Genomic DNA, 15,168 nt, shown 5'->3' with positions numbered 1-15,168 from the left:
AAAATAGTCCCAGCAACATATACAATGTTTAATAACAAAATATTTGTTTACAGGTAAGTGAATACACAGTGTACAACTACAGAATTATATCTTGATATTTAAAGAGTATTTGAGTATTAACTGCTAGAGCTTTTCAAAAACTGAGAGTTATTGACTATATACAGAGTACAAATCATGACCTATCACATGCTGTAACTAATTTCTAAACTCAATTTTGAACTCACCCAACTTCAGACAGTATAGCTACTACCTGAGCTACAATGCTTAAATAAACTAAAGAATTGACAAGGGAGACAAATTAGCCTTTGTGTAAGAAGACTGGCTGGCTAAATGGCCTAGCTTCTTATTCTTTTTTTTTTTTACCTCCACTGACAGAATTTTAAATTAGAATATTTTATTATCTTACTGAAGATTTTACAACTAAACATCACTGAGCAAAGTGGAAAAACAAAAAAGATATTTATATTCTTTTAAATATAGGAAATCAGGCTTCTAGCATTGCCCAAAATTGGAAGGCTGCACAGGGCAACTGAAAAGCAAGTTGAATAAACCATTTCTTTTTTTTTAATATTTATTTATTATTTATTCCCTTTTGTTGCCCTTGTTGTTGTAGTTATGATTGGTGTTCTTGTTGTTGGATAGGACAGAGAGAAATGGAGAGAGGAGGGGAAGACAGAGAGGGAGAGAGAAAGACAGACACCTGCAGACCTGCTTCACCGCCTGTGAAGTGACTCCCCTGCAGGTGGGGAGCCGGGGGCCTGAACCAGGATCCTCACTCCAGTCCTTGCACTTTGCGCCACGTGCACTTTAACCCGCTGCGCTACAGCCAGAAGCCCCGAATAAACCATTTCTTAAACCAAGTCTTGGGATCAAGTTAATAAAAATCAAGAGTAAAGCTAGTAAAGCTATCTTAACAACACTCTCAGTTATATTATTCACAGTAAAAGGAACATTGAACAGGATATAACTTTTAACCCAGGTGTACCAACAAATATTGAGCTTTCATGAAAATGCTTGTTTTTATAGAGCCTTAGAAAAAGTTGAATGACTCACTAAAATGATACCTATAATTTCATTTGTTTCATATTCTATACCAATTCAGAGAAATTCAAAGCATTGATATTCAAAGATATCAGCCATCATCTATTCAAATATTATTGAGAAAAAAGGGAATAAAAACATACGCACAACCAAGGAGTCCAGCAAACAAAATCCAGACTTGTAAACTGTCAGTATTTTCCACTATTATAAAGATGACTAAAATAAGAATTTGAGAGCTAGACTGACAGAAGCCGAGAAAATGCCTAAACTTGCCTGGATCCACCTACCAGCATAGAACTTTGATCTTCCCTAAGAGATTAAGTTGTCAAAAGTTACCTTACAATTCTAATGTTAAGAGCCAAGTGCCTGGACATTAAACACTTATGTTACCATAACTGTCATTAGCATTTAGTTTGAATGGGAATCACAAAATAATGATGTTTACTACAAGCCCTAAGAAGCATAGAAAGAGAGAATTAGTGGTTCAAGTCCACGCCCAGTACACTGCTGACTTGTGACACAATGGACTCCCAAGTCTAAGGAAATATTCCAGTGGAGCTGGACAACTGGAAATGTTTTCTGGATGCAAGATTCCACCACTTAGGCACCTAAATTTTACTTACAGCAGAGAACTGAAAACAAGCCTTTTTTTTTTAAGTCAAATGAAATTGAAACTTCTTAGCAGTAAAAGTTGTTTAGTTTCCTGCTTTACAGTTAAAGAAACTAAGTCCCTAAAGGGTTAAGAACATCAACTCAAGGTCACCTATGTGATTTATTGACAGATCTGTAAATCAACTCTACATTGCCAGTAAAATGTTTTCTCTCTTGTATTTAAAGAAAACCCAACAGTTAACTCATTTGTTTAAAAAAAAGAAAACATATACTTAAAGGTATTTACAATTTGGTCTTGTTTAGTGCCAAGTCCATGTGTATGTAATACATATTATCATATATGTAGCATAAATGTATGAATGCATCTCTAGAAAGAAACTACACGAGTTAACACTGACATTTTATAAATTTAAAAATCAAAAGACATTAAAGTGTTCCATGGGAGAAAAATCTATTAATAACTAGTTAGTTACTAACTGCTGACATGCCAGGGAAACCAGTAGCCTTTGAAAAAAATCATCAGAAAATAATTTTGAAATGTACATTAATGGGAAGGTGTTTGGCATAAATGCGCAGAGGGAAGAAACAGAGATGGTGTTTTTAAAAGGAGATGAAAAAAAACAACAAATTACTTTTTTTTTAAAACTTCAAAGACACTCAGGTAACCAACAGTTTCATATAAGAAGCTTGGTTACTTGCTCATGTACTGGACAGCACACTGTGAAGGTAGTGAGATTATGATAATTACATGGAAGTGAGGACAGTGAGTAACTTTCTGTACAGTATCCAAATTACTGAAACAGAGTGATTTTCTTTTCCAAATGTAAAGCTATCCCCACAGGAAACAAGTATGTTCTACCCTAGCAAAGTGCTTTAGCTAGTCAGGCATTCTAAAACAAGTCTCCATAGCAAATTTCCTAACACACAGTTTGAAACACAAAGAACTCCTCCAAGTGAGTGGTAAGAAATAGCCTTGTGCAACTTCAGCTGAAACAACAGCATTGCTACCCCTGAGATCTTTTCGTTAGAGGATCCCTCTGTTTCTGCCACTTTGCCACTCTAAAACTGTGCAAGAATTATAAAAACATAGCACTGCAGGAAGCTGCAAGCAACCTAGTCCTGTGAATCCAATTACTTCACATTTCACAGGAGGAAACTGTTACCCAAAATAAAGTAAAATGACTTGCACAAGGTCACACAATTACTTAATGGCTTGGGAAGAACTATGATATTTGGCTCAGACCCACCACTGTGTCTATGAAACCACAGAAGTAGTGTTTGAAATCTTAAAACTCTGCACTAGATATAATCAAGGATGTGGACTCCAGACCCACAGTCCTCAAACTTTGTGGCTATGACACACAAACCAGAAAGCATGTGGACACAACGCCTCACCATGACCCTGTGACTTCATCCTCTCTCAGTCAGAACTTCTGCAATGTTGATGATAAAGAATGACCATTATTAACATGGCAGTACCCCTGAGTGCAGTGATGATATAAAGTCTGAATTTTAATACTTGTTAGGAAGATTACTTCCTTTAAAACACCTCAGGGTCAATTGAAACAGGCCAGAGCACTGTGACACTGAGAGTTGCTGCTAGAAAATATAATCACTACAGGTGCAACACATGGTGTGAGCCCAGAAATACCATCAACAATGCAGAGGATTACATTTGTTTCTGCCCCCAGACTTGGAGAAAGCAGCTTTCAGCAGGAAATAGGCACTGTTAGACTGAACAAGTTTAAACAAGCCTAACAGAGAAGAACCAGGTATCCTCTCTCTGGGGCCTTCTCAGATCTGGACAAGACTATAAATGCTGAGAATGCTGAATACAGCAATTTTTTGTGGGAATGTCTAAAATCCAAGACCCAATTCTGCTTCTCAATGTAGTCTTAACTAATGTATTCAGTGCAATGTTTTTGTACTGCCTATGTACCAGGCCCTGTAGAATCCAAATCGAGGAAAATAAAATGCAGCTCTCTGTCAGTCCTGAGGTCTCTAGTTTGTAAACTATATAGCATTTGAGGGAGGTGAAACATGCTACACAACTGAGGAATGACGTGAACATAAAAAAAACTTTCATAATTATGGGGAATTGGGTGGTAGTGCAGTGGGTTAAGTGCACGTGGCACAAAGCACAAGGACTGGAGTAAGGATCCCAGTTCCAGCCCCGCACTCCCCACCTGCAGGGGGATCGATTCACAAGTGATGAAGCAGGTCTGCAGGTGTCTTTCTCTTCCCTCTCTGTCTTCCCTTCCTCTCTCCATATCTCTCTGTCCTAACAATGACAATATCAATAACAATAATAACTACAACAACAAAAAAAACAAGGGCAACAAAAGGAAAAATAAATAAATTAAACTTTAATTATTAATTATAGGTTCACCTGTTTAACTTCCTCCCACCCACCCACCCCCAAGATATATTACATGACAATGTTTCATATGAGAGAGATCCGGGATAAGCCCAGGAACCCCAGGTATTCAGGTCTACTTGAGTCATTTCCCCTGTGACTGGACTACATTAACTTCTATTCTTGTATTTGGAATTGTATGTGTAACTAAAAAGATCTTAGTATACATGCTCCAGAAATTAGGAACAGTTCAACAAAAGTTTAGGGACCTAGGATCTTGTCCCTTGGTGTATAACTGTAGCTCACTAAAATAGTGATGGGGGCTGGGTGGTGGCACAATAAGTTGAGTGCACACATTACTATGTTTAAGGACCTGGGTTGGAGCCCCCCCCCCCACTCTCCACTGGCACTTCACAAGAAGTGAAGCAAGTCTGCGGGTGTCTATCTTGCTCCCTCTGTATCTCCCTGACCCCTCTCAATTTCTCTTTGTCCTATCTAATAAAACAGAAAGAAAGAAAAGGCAGGGGGTGGGAGGATGGCTGCCAGGAGCAGTGGGTTTGTAATACTGGCAATGACAGTGATAACCCCGGCTACAAAAAACAAGTTGTGATGGAAAAGAGATTAAAAGCACTAAGAAGAGTTAGGGAGATGGTGAAGCAACACTACACAGGACTTGAATGTGAGAGCCCCCATACCACTAACAGAGCTGAGTGGTGCTCTGGTAAAACAAAATGAAACAAATGGGAGCTGGGCGATAGTGCAGCAGGTTAAGTGCACAAGGCACAAAGCTCAAGGACCTGAGTAAGGATCCTGGTTCCAGACCCACACCTCCCACCTGCAGAGGGGTCGCTTCACAAGCTGTGAAGCAGGTCTGCAGGTGTTTATCTTTCTCTCCCCCTCTGTCTTCCCCTCCTCTCTCCATTTCTCTGTCTTTTCCAACAATGACAGCAACAATGACAACAATAATAACCACAACAACAATTAAAAGGGGGGGGCAGTAAAAGGGGAAAAAATAGCCTCCAGGAGCAGTGGATTCCACCAAGCCCCAGCAATAACACTGGAGGCAATATATATGACTCCAGATGAATCCAAACTTCCTATCAGGATCACTGGATATACAAATGCACAACACCTACACCACATAAACATGGTTTTACCAAATGAAAATACACTGCCCTTAAAATGCACTTTAGATAGACAAAGTGACATAATATGCACTGTTGAGAGTAAAATGAGAAATTATTAGTGTACAATCACCACCTACAAGACCCAAGTGGAAGACTATACCATATGCACTCATCACTGCCACCAAGATTTAGTCAGTACTATGGTAACGCCAGTTTAGGCAATCTAATAAAGACTGCTGCCCACTATTTTTCTGTTTCCTAAGTCATTCATAGTTAACTTCTATAAGGCTCAAAGTTAAAAATATTCCATTTAACTATCTATGGTGAGTTCTTTGATGAAAAGCCAGACAGACAGGAACATGCACTTATAAAAAAAAAAAAAAGAGATTACCATGTCCCGGGAGGTAGTAGTACTACAATGCATGAAGCACTAGACTTTTTAACGTATGAGGTCGAGAGGTCAATCCCCCTATATCACATATGTCAGAGAGATATTCTGGTTCCATCATTAATAAATAAATGTTTTTTAACAGATGATTTCTATATGATTATAGGTCCTAATGTAAAAGAACCATTTTCTTTAGAGGGTAAGTTTACTCACTTTACAATTAGTTAAAATAGTAAAACTATGTTTTTGTACTATGGGAAGGCTTGAAAGAGGTTTCAGGTAAAGGCATCTCTCCTGCATGAATTCCCTTAAAGTTTCAAGAGGGCACTGGGATGGGGTTACCTCAGCTCCTCCATCTTCTTTCTCTCCCCCACTTCCCTTTCCCACTCAAACCTGTCTATTTAATGTCTCTTTGTGGGCAAACTGCTGTTCAGTACAAAGTTACTTTTTTCAGTGACACATTTAATTTCACCATATTTGTGGAAAATGACTGCAATAGTAACTAGAGAACCTTAACCTAAGATTTCTAAAGTAGAGGATTAGGAGGTAAGGATCCAGAGGCAGAGACAGGTTCAACAGCAATAGACCTCAATACTCAGTAGACCCCTACAGGCAGTGAGCAGAGCACTTCACACCACCCACTTGGAAATAATACAGCTCTGGCCTGCATGAAAGGATTTCTTCGCAGGCTGTTACTGATTTTAAACTGTCCATTTCTAAGAGGTCCCTTTAAGTAGCTATAAGGTAATAGGGATTCCCTGTTATCCAAGGGCCGAGAATCCCTTCCTCTCTCAAACATTTCTTTCACTGCTCTTGATTTAATCACTCAACACAAGAAGAACAGGAACATACACCAAGCCCTGCACTCAATTTCCCTATTCCTTCTCTATTGCTTGCACTTGCCAACGCCACCTCCAACACCTATTTCAGATTCCTCTTCTTTCCTACCAGGAATGACTAAAGTTCTCTAGCCACCTTTTGAGGAGAGAGATATTAGGAGTCAAGACCAGTCAGCAATGTTCTTAGGATACAACAGAAAACTTGCTCCGTACCTTTCCCACTAGACAGAGCATATGCTCTGGAACTTTGAATTTCTCCCACCATCCTGAACTTGAGGTAGCATGCTTTCTGTAGAAGGCCTTGTTGAGTAAGGAGAGTGTTTTCACCAAGAGAAACCTGCAATTCCTCTCCCTCCCCTCGCCCCCACTTCTCCCTTGTTTTCGCCAGGCTTCCCTGCTCTCCCAAAGCTTGGGCGTTTGTTTTCGCCAGGCTTCCCTGCTCTCCCAAAGCTTGGGCGTTTGGCGGCCAGTCTGCCCCACCTGGATAGGGCCAAGCTGGAAGGCAGGTGTTCCTAACCCCGACTTGCTGGAGCCGAGGAGGCTCCAGGTGCTTGCTTCCCTAAGAAACGTGCCTCGGTCTGCAGACTCAGGCCAAGTTCTAGGCGCCGTCATCCCTACGGATAGCAAAGCTCTTGCCAGTAGAGTAGGGGCCCTGCACGGGAAGAGGAGGGCAAGCGAAAAGGAGCAAGTGTTTACAGATTCCCCTTTAGCCCCAGATGCACAAGGGAGCTGGAAAGGAAGATTGTGCCCCCAAAGCAGGGGAGAAAACTACTCGCGTTTCAAACCCCCTTGGTAGGGGCCAAGTTTGGAAAGTCCGCGGCTTGGGAGTGGGTGCCAAGCACCCAGCCACACAGGTGTCCAACGCCCCCCTCTGGAGACACTAGGGTGGGGGAGGGGGTGCCCGCCGGTTCCGCCAGCCCAGCTCAGTCTTCCTCCTCCCCTCCCCGGCGGCCCGACAGCCCGCACTCACAGTGCTAGAGTGAAGGCGCTCAGCCCCTCCGGCACGGCAGTCAGCCCCTTCCCGGAGCAGTCCACCCGACGGTCGCCGTCGCAGCTGCAGGGCGCCGCGCACAGAGGCGGCGCCGCGCCGCTGGGTTCGGCCGAGCCGCGCAGCCCCAGGGCGAAGAAGCAGAGCAGCCCCAGCGGGCCCGGCATTGCTGCGGCCGCCTCCCGCGCCGGCCTCTCCCCCCGGCGCCGCTCGCTCCGCGCGCCTCCGCCGCCCTCTGACGGACCCCGCCGCGCCGATCCGCGGGCCTGCGGGCTGGGGCGGGGGCTCCTTGGTCGGTGATCGCGCGGGCTCGGCCCCTTCAACAGTCCGCCGCGGCAGCGCAGGAACGCCGCGCTGCGGAGTCTCGCCCTTCCCGCTGCTCCATGGAAGCGCAGAGGCAGCCCCACTCCTCCAGCGGCTCAGGCCAGCAGACTCGGCTGGGCGCAGCGGCGGGGGCCGCGCTCTGCCATCGCACCCGCCTCCCCAGACCCTGCCTCCTGCCGCAGTCGCTCTTCAAGGTTGCGGAGCGCAGCCTTCAGCCATGCCGGCACCGGCACCAGCCCCAGCCCCAGCCCCAGCCCCAGCCCCAGCCCCAGCCCCAGCCCCAGCCCCAGCCCCAGCCCCAGCCCCAGCCCCAGCCCCAGCCCCAGCTCCAGCCCCGCTCTCGCGCAAACGCCCCGGCTGTTTCGCGACCTCTCGCCGCCACAGCTCAATCTCCTCCCGTCCCTTTCCCTTCTAGGGTTGCATGCTCAGTTTCCCAAGCCCCCAGCCGCTGGGTTATGCAAATCACTTAGGTACATGCAAAACTGACCCTCCTTCCGGAGCGCTATTGGTCCGGGGAGGTCTTGAGCTTATTACTATGCAAGGAGAAGAGCCACCATTGGGCAAGAGTACGACCAGAGGGGCGTATTTATAGGTCTTGAGTGACATTGTGGTGGTGGTGACTCAAAGCATAATCCCTGATTTGACTTGATTTTTATGGCAAGTTGTAGATTTAATGTAGAAGCATCTGAAGAGTCTGTTTTTTCTTTCCCCCATCAGCCTTTCTTCCTCTGCAGAAATTGGATCTCCTACATGGATGACCTGAAAAGCAGGACTTGCTTCCAGCATTCAGTTAAGTTTCAGATGACTCGCCACAGTTCCAAAGGGCGAGGATATTGGTAGCCTTGCAAATAGCAAATAGATTTTCAACTGCAAGAGGCAAATGTTTCCGGAGTCTGGCATAAATATTTGGATTTTTACCCATGTGTTACATTTGAACAGTGCATGTCTTAATAGACACTTGGTAGCTATGTCTTAGTAAGTAACCAACTGGCCAACTGTGATTTAAAAAAATAAATAAATAAAAAGTTCTACTGGCCGGAATCCCAACAAAAAAAACTTTGAAGTTCTAAAACACAGCATTTTTGTAAAGGTCAAAGAAGATGATGTTTCTGAACACTGCATGATTTTTCCAGGCAACACGACATTTGAGTGCTAAATGAGAAGGCAGTGGCAGTCTCGGTGTTAAACATATTTTGCTGCCTAGAAAGCGGTAGCATGGATAGAGTTTTGAATTTACAAGCATGAGGTCTCAAGTTCAATCGCTAGCTCTGAATGTATCAGGGTGATGCTATGATTCTGTCTCTCTTCTTAATAAGTCTTTCAAAACGATGTATTTCCTCTAGTTGTAGATCTGCAATAAGATTTACAGATAGATAACTCTGATGTTATAGATAAATAATCTGATATTGTGCCGTGCCCATGATCTACACAAAACAACTCCTGGACCCCTGGCTACTGGTTTGATACCCTCGGAGCCTTTTTTATATTGGCTTCCATTGTCTAGCTCATTTTCACTATTTCCTAGCAAGTCTTACAAACAAGTAAAGTAAGAATTGGAAAGTTACTTTTTTTTTTTACTGTTTTTCTTTCTTTCTTTTTTTTTTTTTTTTTTTGCCTCCAGGGTTATTGCTGGGGCTCAGGGCCTGCACCATGAATCCACTGCTCCTGAAGGCCATTTCTTCATCCTTTTGTTGACCTTGTTGTTGTAGCTTTGTTGTGATTATTATTGTTGTCGTTAATATCGTTCGTTGCTGGATAGGACAGAAAGAAATGGAGAGAGGAGGGGAAGACAGAGAGGGGGAGAGAAAGACACCTGCAGACCTGCTTCACCGCTTGTGAAGCGACTCCCCTGCAGGTGGGGAGCCAGGGGCTCTAACCGGGATCCCTGCGCTGGTCCTTGTGCTTTGCGCATGCGCGCTCAACCCGCTGCGCTACCGCCCAACCCCGGAAAGTTACTTTTTTTGATTACTTGAAGACCTGTCTTTTAAAACAACACTGAAATATCAGTTCCTCTTGCCAAGATATCACTTTGTCCTGTTTTTTTTTTTTCCTTTCATTTATTTATTGGATACTGAGAGAAATCAAGAGGGAAGGAGGAGTGAGAAACGGAGAAAGAGAAAGACACCTACAGCACTGCTTCACTACTGGTAAAATTTCTCCCTCCAGATAGGGAGCAGAGGCTTGAACTCAGGTCCTAGTGCACTGTAAGTTGTGTACTCCACAGGTTGTGCCACTGCCCTGTCCCTGTCTTGCTGTTTGAAAGTAACAAGTATAGATTATATTGACTGCTTTTATTTTTTCACTAATAACTTACTTACTTTTTTTTAAAAGTGTTTGTTTTCAAAGTTTATTAAGCATGAATATCACATGCAAAGCTTGGTTAAAAATGAAAAGTGGGGGGTCTGGCGGTGACGCAGCGGGTTAAGCGCACTTGGCGCAAAGTGCAAGGACCAGCATAAGGATCCGGGTTGGAGCCCCGGCTCTCCACCTGCAAGGGGTGGGGGTTGCTTCCCAAGAGGTGGAGCAGGTCTGCAGGTGTCTATCTTTTTCTCCCCCTCTCTGTCTTCCCCTCCTCTCTCCATTTCTCTCTGTCCTATCCAAAAACAACGACATTAATAATAACAATAATAATGACCACAACAACTGTAAAACAACAAGGGTAGCAAAAGGGGAAAAGAAAAAAAATAGGCCTCCAGGAGCAGTGTATTCGTGGTGCAGGCACTGAGAACCAGCAATAACCCTGGAGGCAAAAAAAAAAAAAAAAAAGCGAAGTTATTTCATAAGTGTGGTGAAATGCAGGAATTAGCATTTTGACATATGCCATGCTACAATAATGGATAGTACAGGGCTCACACTTGGAAAGCTTTTTTCTTTACTTTTTAAAGGTATACTTAAATTTTTTTGTTTTTATTTTAACCAGAAGCACTGCTTAGCTCTGGCTTATGGTGATACATGGAAATCAATCTCTGATTTTGGAGCCTTAGGCATGAATGTTATTTGCATGACCCTATCCTAATTGCCCAGTCCTATCCATTTATTTATTTATTTATTTACTTGGTTATTTAGTTTTTTTTAGTTAGGGAGTGAGAGGTGGAGAGGCAGTTAAAGAGAAAGTTAGAGTTAAAGATGGCACACTTCTGAACTTCCTTTCAATGTAGTAGGAGCCATGTTTGTATACAACAGGGCAAAACAGTACTATCCAAGGGAACTGTGTCACCTGCCACCTATTCTTTATTTTTTAAGGAATAATATTTTAGGAATAGCAACTTAGCTGAAAGGAGAGGTTGATATTTAAGATAAAATGTACATGTAGATTTTTTAAAATATGTATTTATTCTGGGGCTGGAGAAACAGCATAATGATTATGCAAAAAGACTTTCATGCCTGAGCTTCCAAAATTCCAGGCTCAGTCCCCAGCATTACCATAAGTCAGAGCTGAACTGTGCTCTAGTCTTTCTCTGTATGAATTTTTCTCTCATTAAAAGAAAAAGAAAAAAAATATATATATATATATATAATTTGTCTCTGTGGTTATCGCTAGGTCTCAGTGCCTGCACTACGAATCCACTGCTCCTAGAAGCCATCTTTTTTCCATTGTTTTTCTTGCTGTTCTTGCTGTTATTGTTGCTACTGTTGTTGTTGGATAGGACAGAGAGAAATTGAGAGAGGAGGGGAAGACAGGGATAAGGAGAGAAAGAGACACCTACAGACCTGTTTCACCACTTGCAAAGTAACCCACATGTGGGTGAGAGCCGGTGTGTGTGTGGGTGCTAGAACCAGAATCCTTGAGCCAGTCTGCAAATTCTGCCCTATGTGCTTAACCCAGTGCACCGCCACCCAACCCCCATAAATAAAATATATATATTTAATTTCTTTATTGGGGGATTAATGGTTTATAGTTGACAGTGAAATGCAATAGTGTATACATGCATTTCATTTCCACATAACAATACAACCCCCACTAGGTCCTCTGCCATCATGTTCCAGGACCTGAACCCTCCCCCTCCCCCAAGAGTCTTTTACTTTGGTGCAATATAACAACTCCAGTCCAAGTTCTGCTTTGATCTTGTTTTTCGACTTCAGTCTATGAGTGAGATCATCTCATATTCATCCTTCTGTTTCTTGAAATCACTTAACATGATTCTTCAAGATACACCCAAGATGGGGTAAAGAAGGTGAATTCACCATTTTTAATAGCTGAGTAGTATTCCATTGTGTGTATAGACCACAACTTACTCAGCCACTCATCTGTTGTTGGACACCTCAGCTGCTTCCAGGTTTTGGCTGTTACAAACATAGATATACACAGACCTTTTTGGATGGGTGTATTTGATTCCTTAGGATATATCCCTAGGAGAGGAATTGGAGGGTCATAGGGAAGGTCTACTTCTGGTCTTCTGAGAGTTCTCCAGACTGCTCTCCACAAGGGCTGTGCCGGGATAGCCTGAGGGTACTTCTTCCCGAGCTAGTGCTCTCTGGGTTGGAGAGAACTCAACTGGAGCCGATCTAGGCTGCTGCGTGGGAGAGGGATCAGGAACTCGTGCCGCACTAACTTCCGCAGGAGATACACTCTGGAACTCTCGGAGCAGGAAAGCAGTTTCCAAATGTCTTTAATCAGAAGAGCAGCTGTTTTTATACTCTCCAAGTAGGGTGGAAACAGGATGTGATATAGAGAGGGTGGAGAGAAAAGTGACTGGTGAAAATCAGAGTGTGACAAGGAGGGGGCGGAACAGGCGAGAATCCTATCACTGAACCACCAATGCCCTGGAGTGCTTTATGTAAATGTAAAAGTGATTTATGTAAATAGACCAAAGCTTTGGATCAGTAAATCCCTATATAGGCATATGGTTAAGCAGAAGCCAGGGGGAGGTGGCATACTACCCAACAGGGCTGGACCAATTTATATTTTCACCAGTAGTGCAGGAGGGTTCCTTTGTCCCCACAACCTCTCCAGCATTTATTGCTGCTAACTTTACATTTTTAGAAAATGTAAAGGGGCAAGGTGATTGCACACCTGGTAGAGCACACACATTACAGTGCAAAAGGACCCAGGATCAAGCCTCCAATCCCAACTGCAGGCAGGAAGCTTTAGGAGTGGTGAAGTTGCTGTTGGTGCCTCTCTTCCCCACCTCTCCTCCTCCCCTCTCTATTTCTTTGTCTCTATCCAAAATAAAAATAAATAAAAATAATTAATATTTTAAAATTTTAATTATTTTTTTGAGACTAAAAGACTGAACGCAGAAGAAACTTTGGCATCCTGCGATGAAATCTTATATGAAATGAAATTATAGTTTAAATTTGGAGTTCTTTGATTACGACTATATTTTTCTATTTGCTTTTGTTGTCATGGACAAAGTAGTAAGTATTTGGAGTTTTGTGGGGCCTGTACTCTCAGTGACAACTACCACCTTACCATTGTAACACAAAAGCCATTTATACTGTATAAAAAAATAGATAAAACTGTGTTTCACTAAAGCTTTTTTAGCAGGAATGATATGATATTATTGGATTAGTTTTGGTTCATGGACTATAGTTTTCTAGCCCTGTTATATGGCTGCTAACCTTTTATCAAATATAGTTATTTTTTAATAATGTGCAAGAGTTATGTAAAATTTAGAAACACACTTCAAAATCATATTTTCCTGAAAGCTGAGATCAAACCACATCCAGACTCCTGGTCTCTGGCATGAGGATATGCTGAAAGTTATAGCACACAATGAGTGCAAAATAGCCCATTTCAAGCTTTAAAATTCTCCTTTTTGAAATGAATGATCCAAAAGTTATCCTGGGCACTTAAAATTTACTACACTCCCATCCAAAAGGCATTACAAATATATTTTAATTAGTTATTATTTTCCCTTTTGTTGTCCTTGTTTTTTATTGTTGTTGTAGTTATTATTGTTGTTGTTATTGGTGTCATCATTGTTAGATAGGACAGAGAGAAATGGAGAGAGGAGGGGAAGACAGAGGGGGGAGAGAAAGATAGACACCTGCAGACCTGCTTCACCGTCTGTGAAGTGACTCCCCTGCAGATGGGGAGCCAGGGGTGCCAACCAGGATCCTTACGCTGGTCCTTGTGCTTTGCACCACCTGTGCTTAACCCATTGCACTACCGCCCGACTCCCGCATCACAAATATTTTAAACCTTACACAATCATATACTTAAAATCTAACTCACCGTCAGAAGATGAACTTGTATCTATATCTATACATATTCTTATACACATGGAACTATATGAGCAGATAGATGTACTTATAAATATCAAACTTTAAATCACGATACATTCAGGGAGTAGCAAAAGAATATCACAACTATCGGACATTTGACAAGTCCCTATTCTGACAATAGCGTTCTCAAGATAGATGCTTCCCTGCTGAATATGAATGTTGACAGGTGGATCCATACTCACAGCCTGCAGCCAGTTTATCTCAAAATGCCACCTAAAAGTTCTTTCGTGTCCATGACCTGGTTGGATATCTTTCTTAGCACTTTTGAAAATTCATATTGGCTCCAAATTTCAAAGCATTTGAAGAAATATGTTCCTATTAATGCCTAATGCTTTTAAAATCTGGTTTTTCTTCCCCTTTTTGCTACCATGGCTCCTCTGGAGCTTCATGGCTTATGTGAACACAGTGGTAAAGAAATCTAGAACAGAAAGCAATAAGAGGCATTAGGATCAAAGAGAAGTTGTGATTAGATGTGGGGAGAAGACTTTATAGTCTGTGAATTATCTTTTCCTGACCTGGACACTAAGTAAAAGCCTAAAAAAAGAAGTCTTGAAATAGCATAATGGTTATGCAAAGTATTTTTATGCCTGAGGCTGTCCCAGGTTCAATTCTCAGCACCACCATAAACCCAAGATGAGCAGTGCTTCTGTCTCTGTCTTTCTTTCTGCATCTCTGTATCATAAGTAAATAAGATGTTTGTAAAAAGTCTTAAAAAATCAATAATTCATAAATACTTCTTGGGTAACTCCCAGATCTTTACCTTCTTATGAGAGATAACATGATTCTCTTCAAAATAAGAGTGACAATCAGAAGGAAAAACAATGCTTCTAAGGTACTTGTAAATATCTTTAAAAATCTCTAAATTAAAAAAAATGAGGCAATGTTTTTAAAAACATAAGCAAAGTACCAACTGACTGTACTTATTAAGGTTGCCCTGGAAAGGAGCAAAGCAAAAGAAAACTAGGTCAGTACTTCCAGACATATTAGGACATATTAGGATAGCACCAAAAGTGCTCTTCTTGGGGTCTGGTTCACAAAAATCTGGAATGATTTTATTAAACTCTTTTTTTTAATCTCACATTTGTGTTAAAATATATATGAATTCAGTTTGTAGGTTATTATGAGGCAAGCTAAACATTAGTATGAAAGGGAAAATGGATAGATAATAGACATAGTCAAGTTTTTCAACATTTTGAGGATTTATTTTCAAAGATGATTTACTTTGCATTTACTTCTCAGAATCTTTTCTGCTAGGGATTGACAAA

General features: G+C 42.0%; 1 protein-coding gene across 3 annotated transcripts in view; it reads right to left on the bottom strand.

The window, feature by feature from the left end:
* LGR4 (leucine rich repeat containing G protein-coupled receptor 4) overlaps window positions 1–8,042 on the bottom strand; it is a 142,603-nt gene extending 134,561 nt beyond the window's left edge. The window contains exon 1 of one of the 3 annotated variants that reach the window (XM_016194244.2): window positions 7,334–8,042. In XM_016194244.2, coding sequence (XP_016049730.1) covers window positions 7,334–7,518 — 185 coding nt within the window. In that variant the 5' untranslated portion in view covers window positions 7,519–8,042. The remainder of the gene's footprint in view (window positions 1–7,333) is intronic. The other 2 variants (XM_060176665.1, XM_007536964.3) reach the window with 2 other exon arrangements.
* Window positions 8,043–15,168: the final 7,126 nt, after the last annotated feature.

Source organism: Erinaceus europaeus, chromosome 17 (assembly GCF_950295315.1).
Source record: "Erinaceus europaeus chromosome 17, mEriEur2.1, whole genome shotgun sequence".
Classification (NCBI taxonomy): Eukaryota; Metazoa; Chordata; class Mammalia; order Eulipotyphla; family Erinaceidae; genus Erinaceus; species Erinaceus europaeus.
Note: the sequence above shows the minus strand (reverse complement) of the source record. Positions and strands in the feature narration are given on the sequence as shown.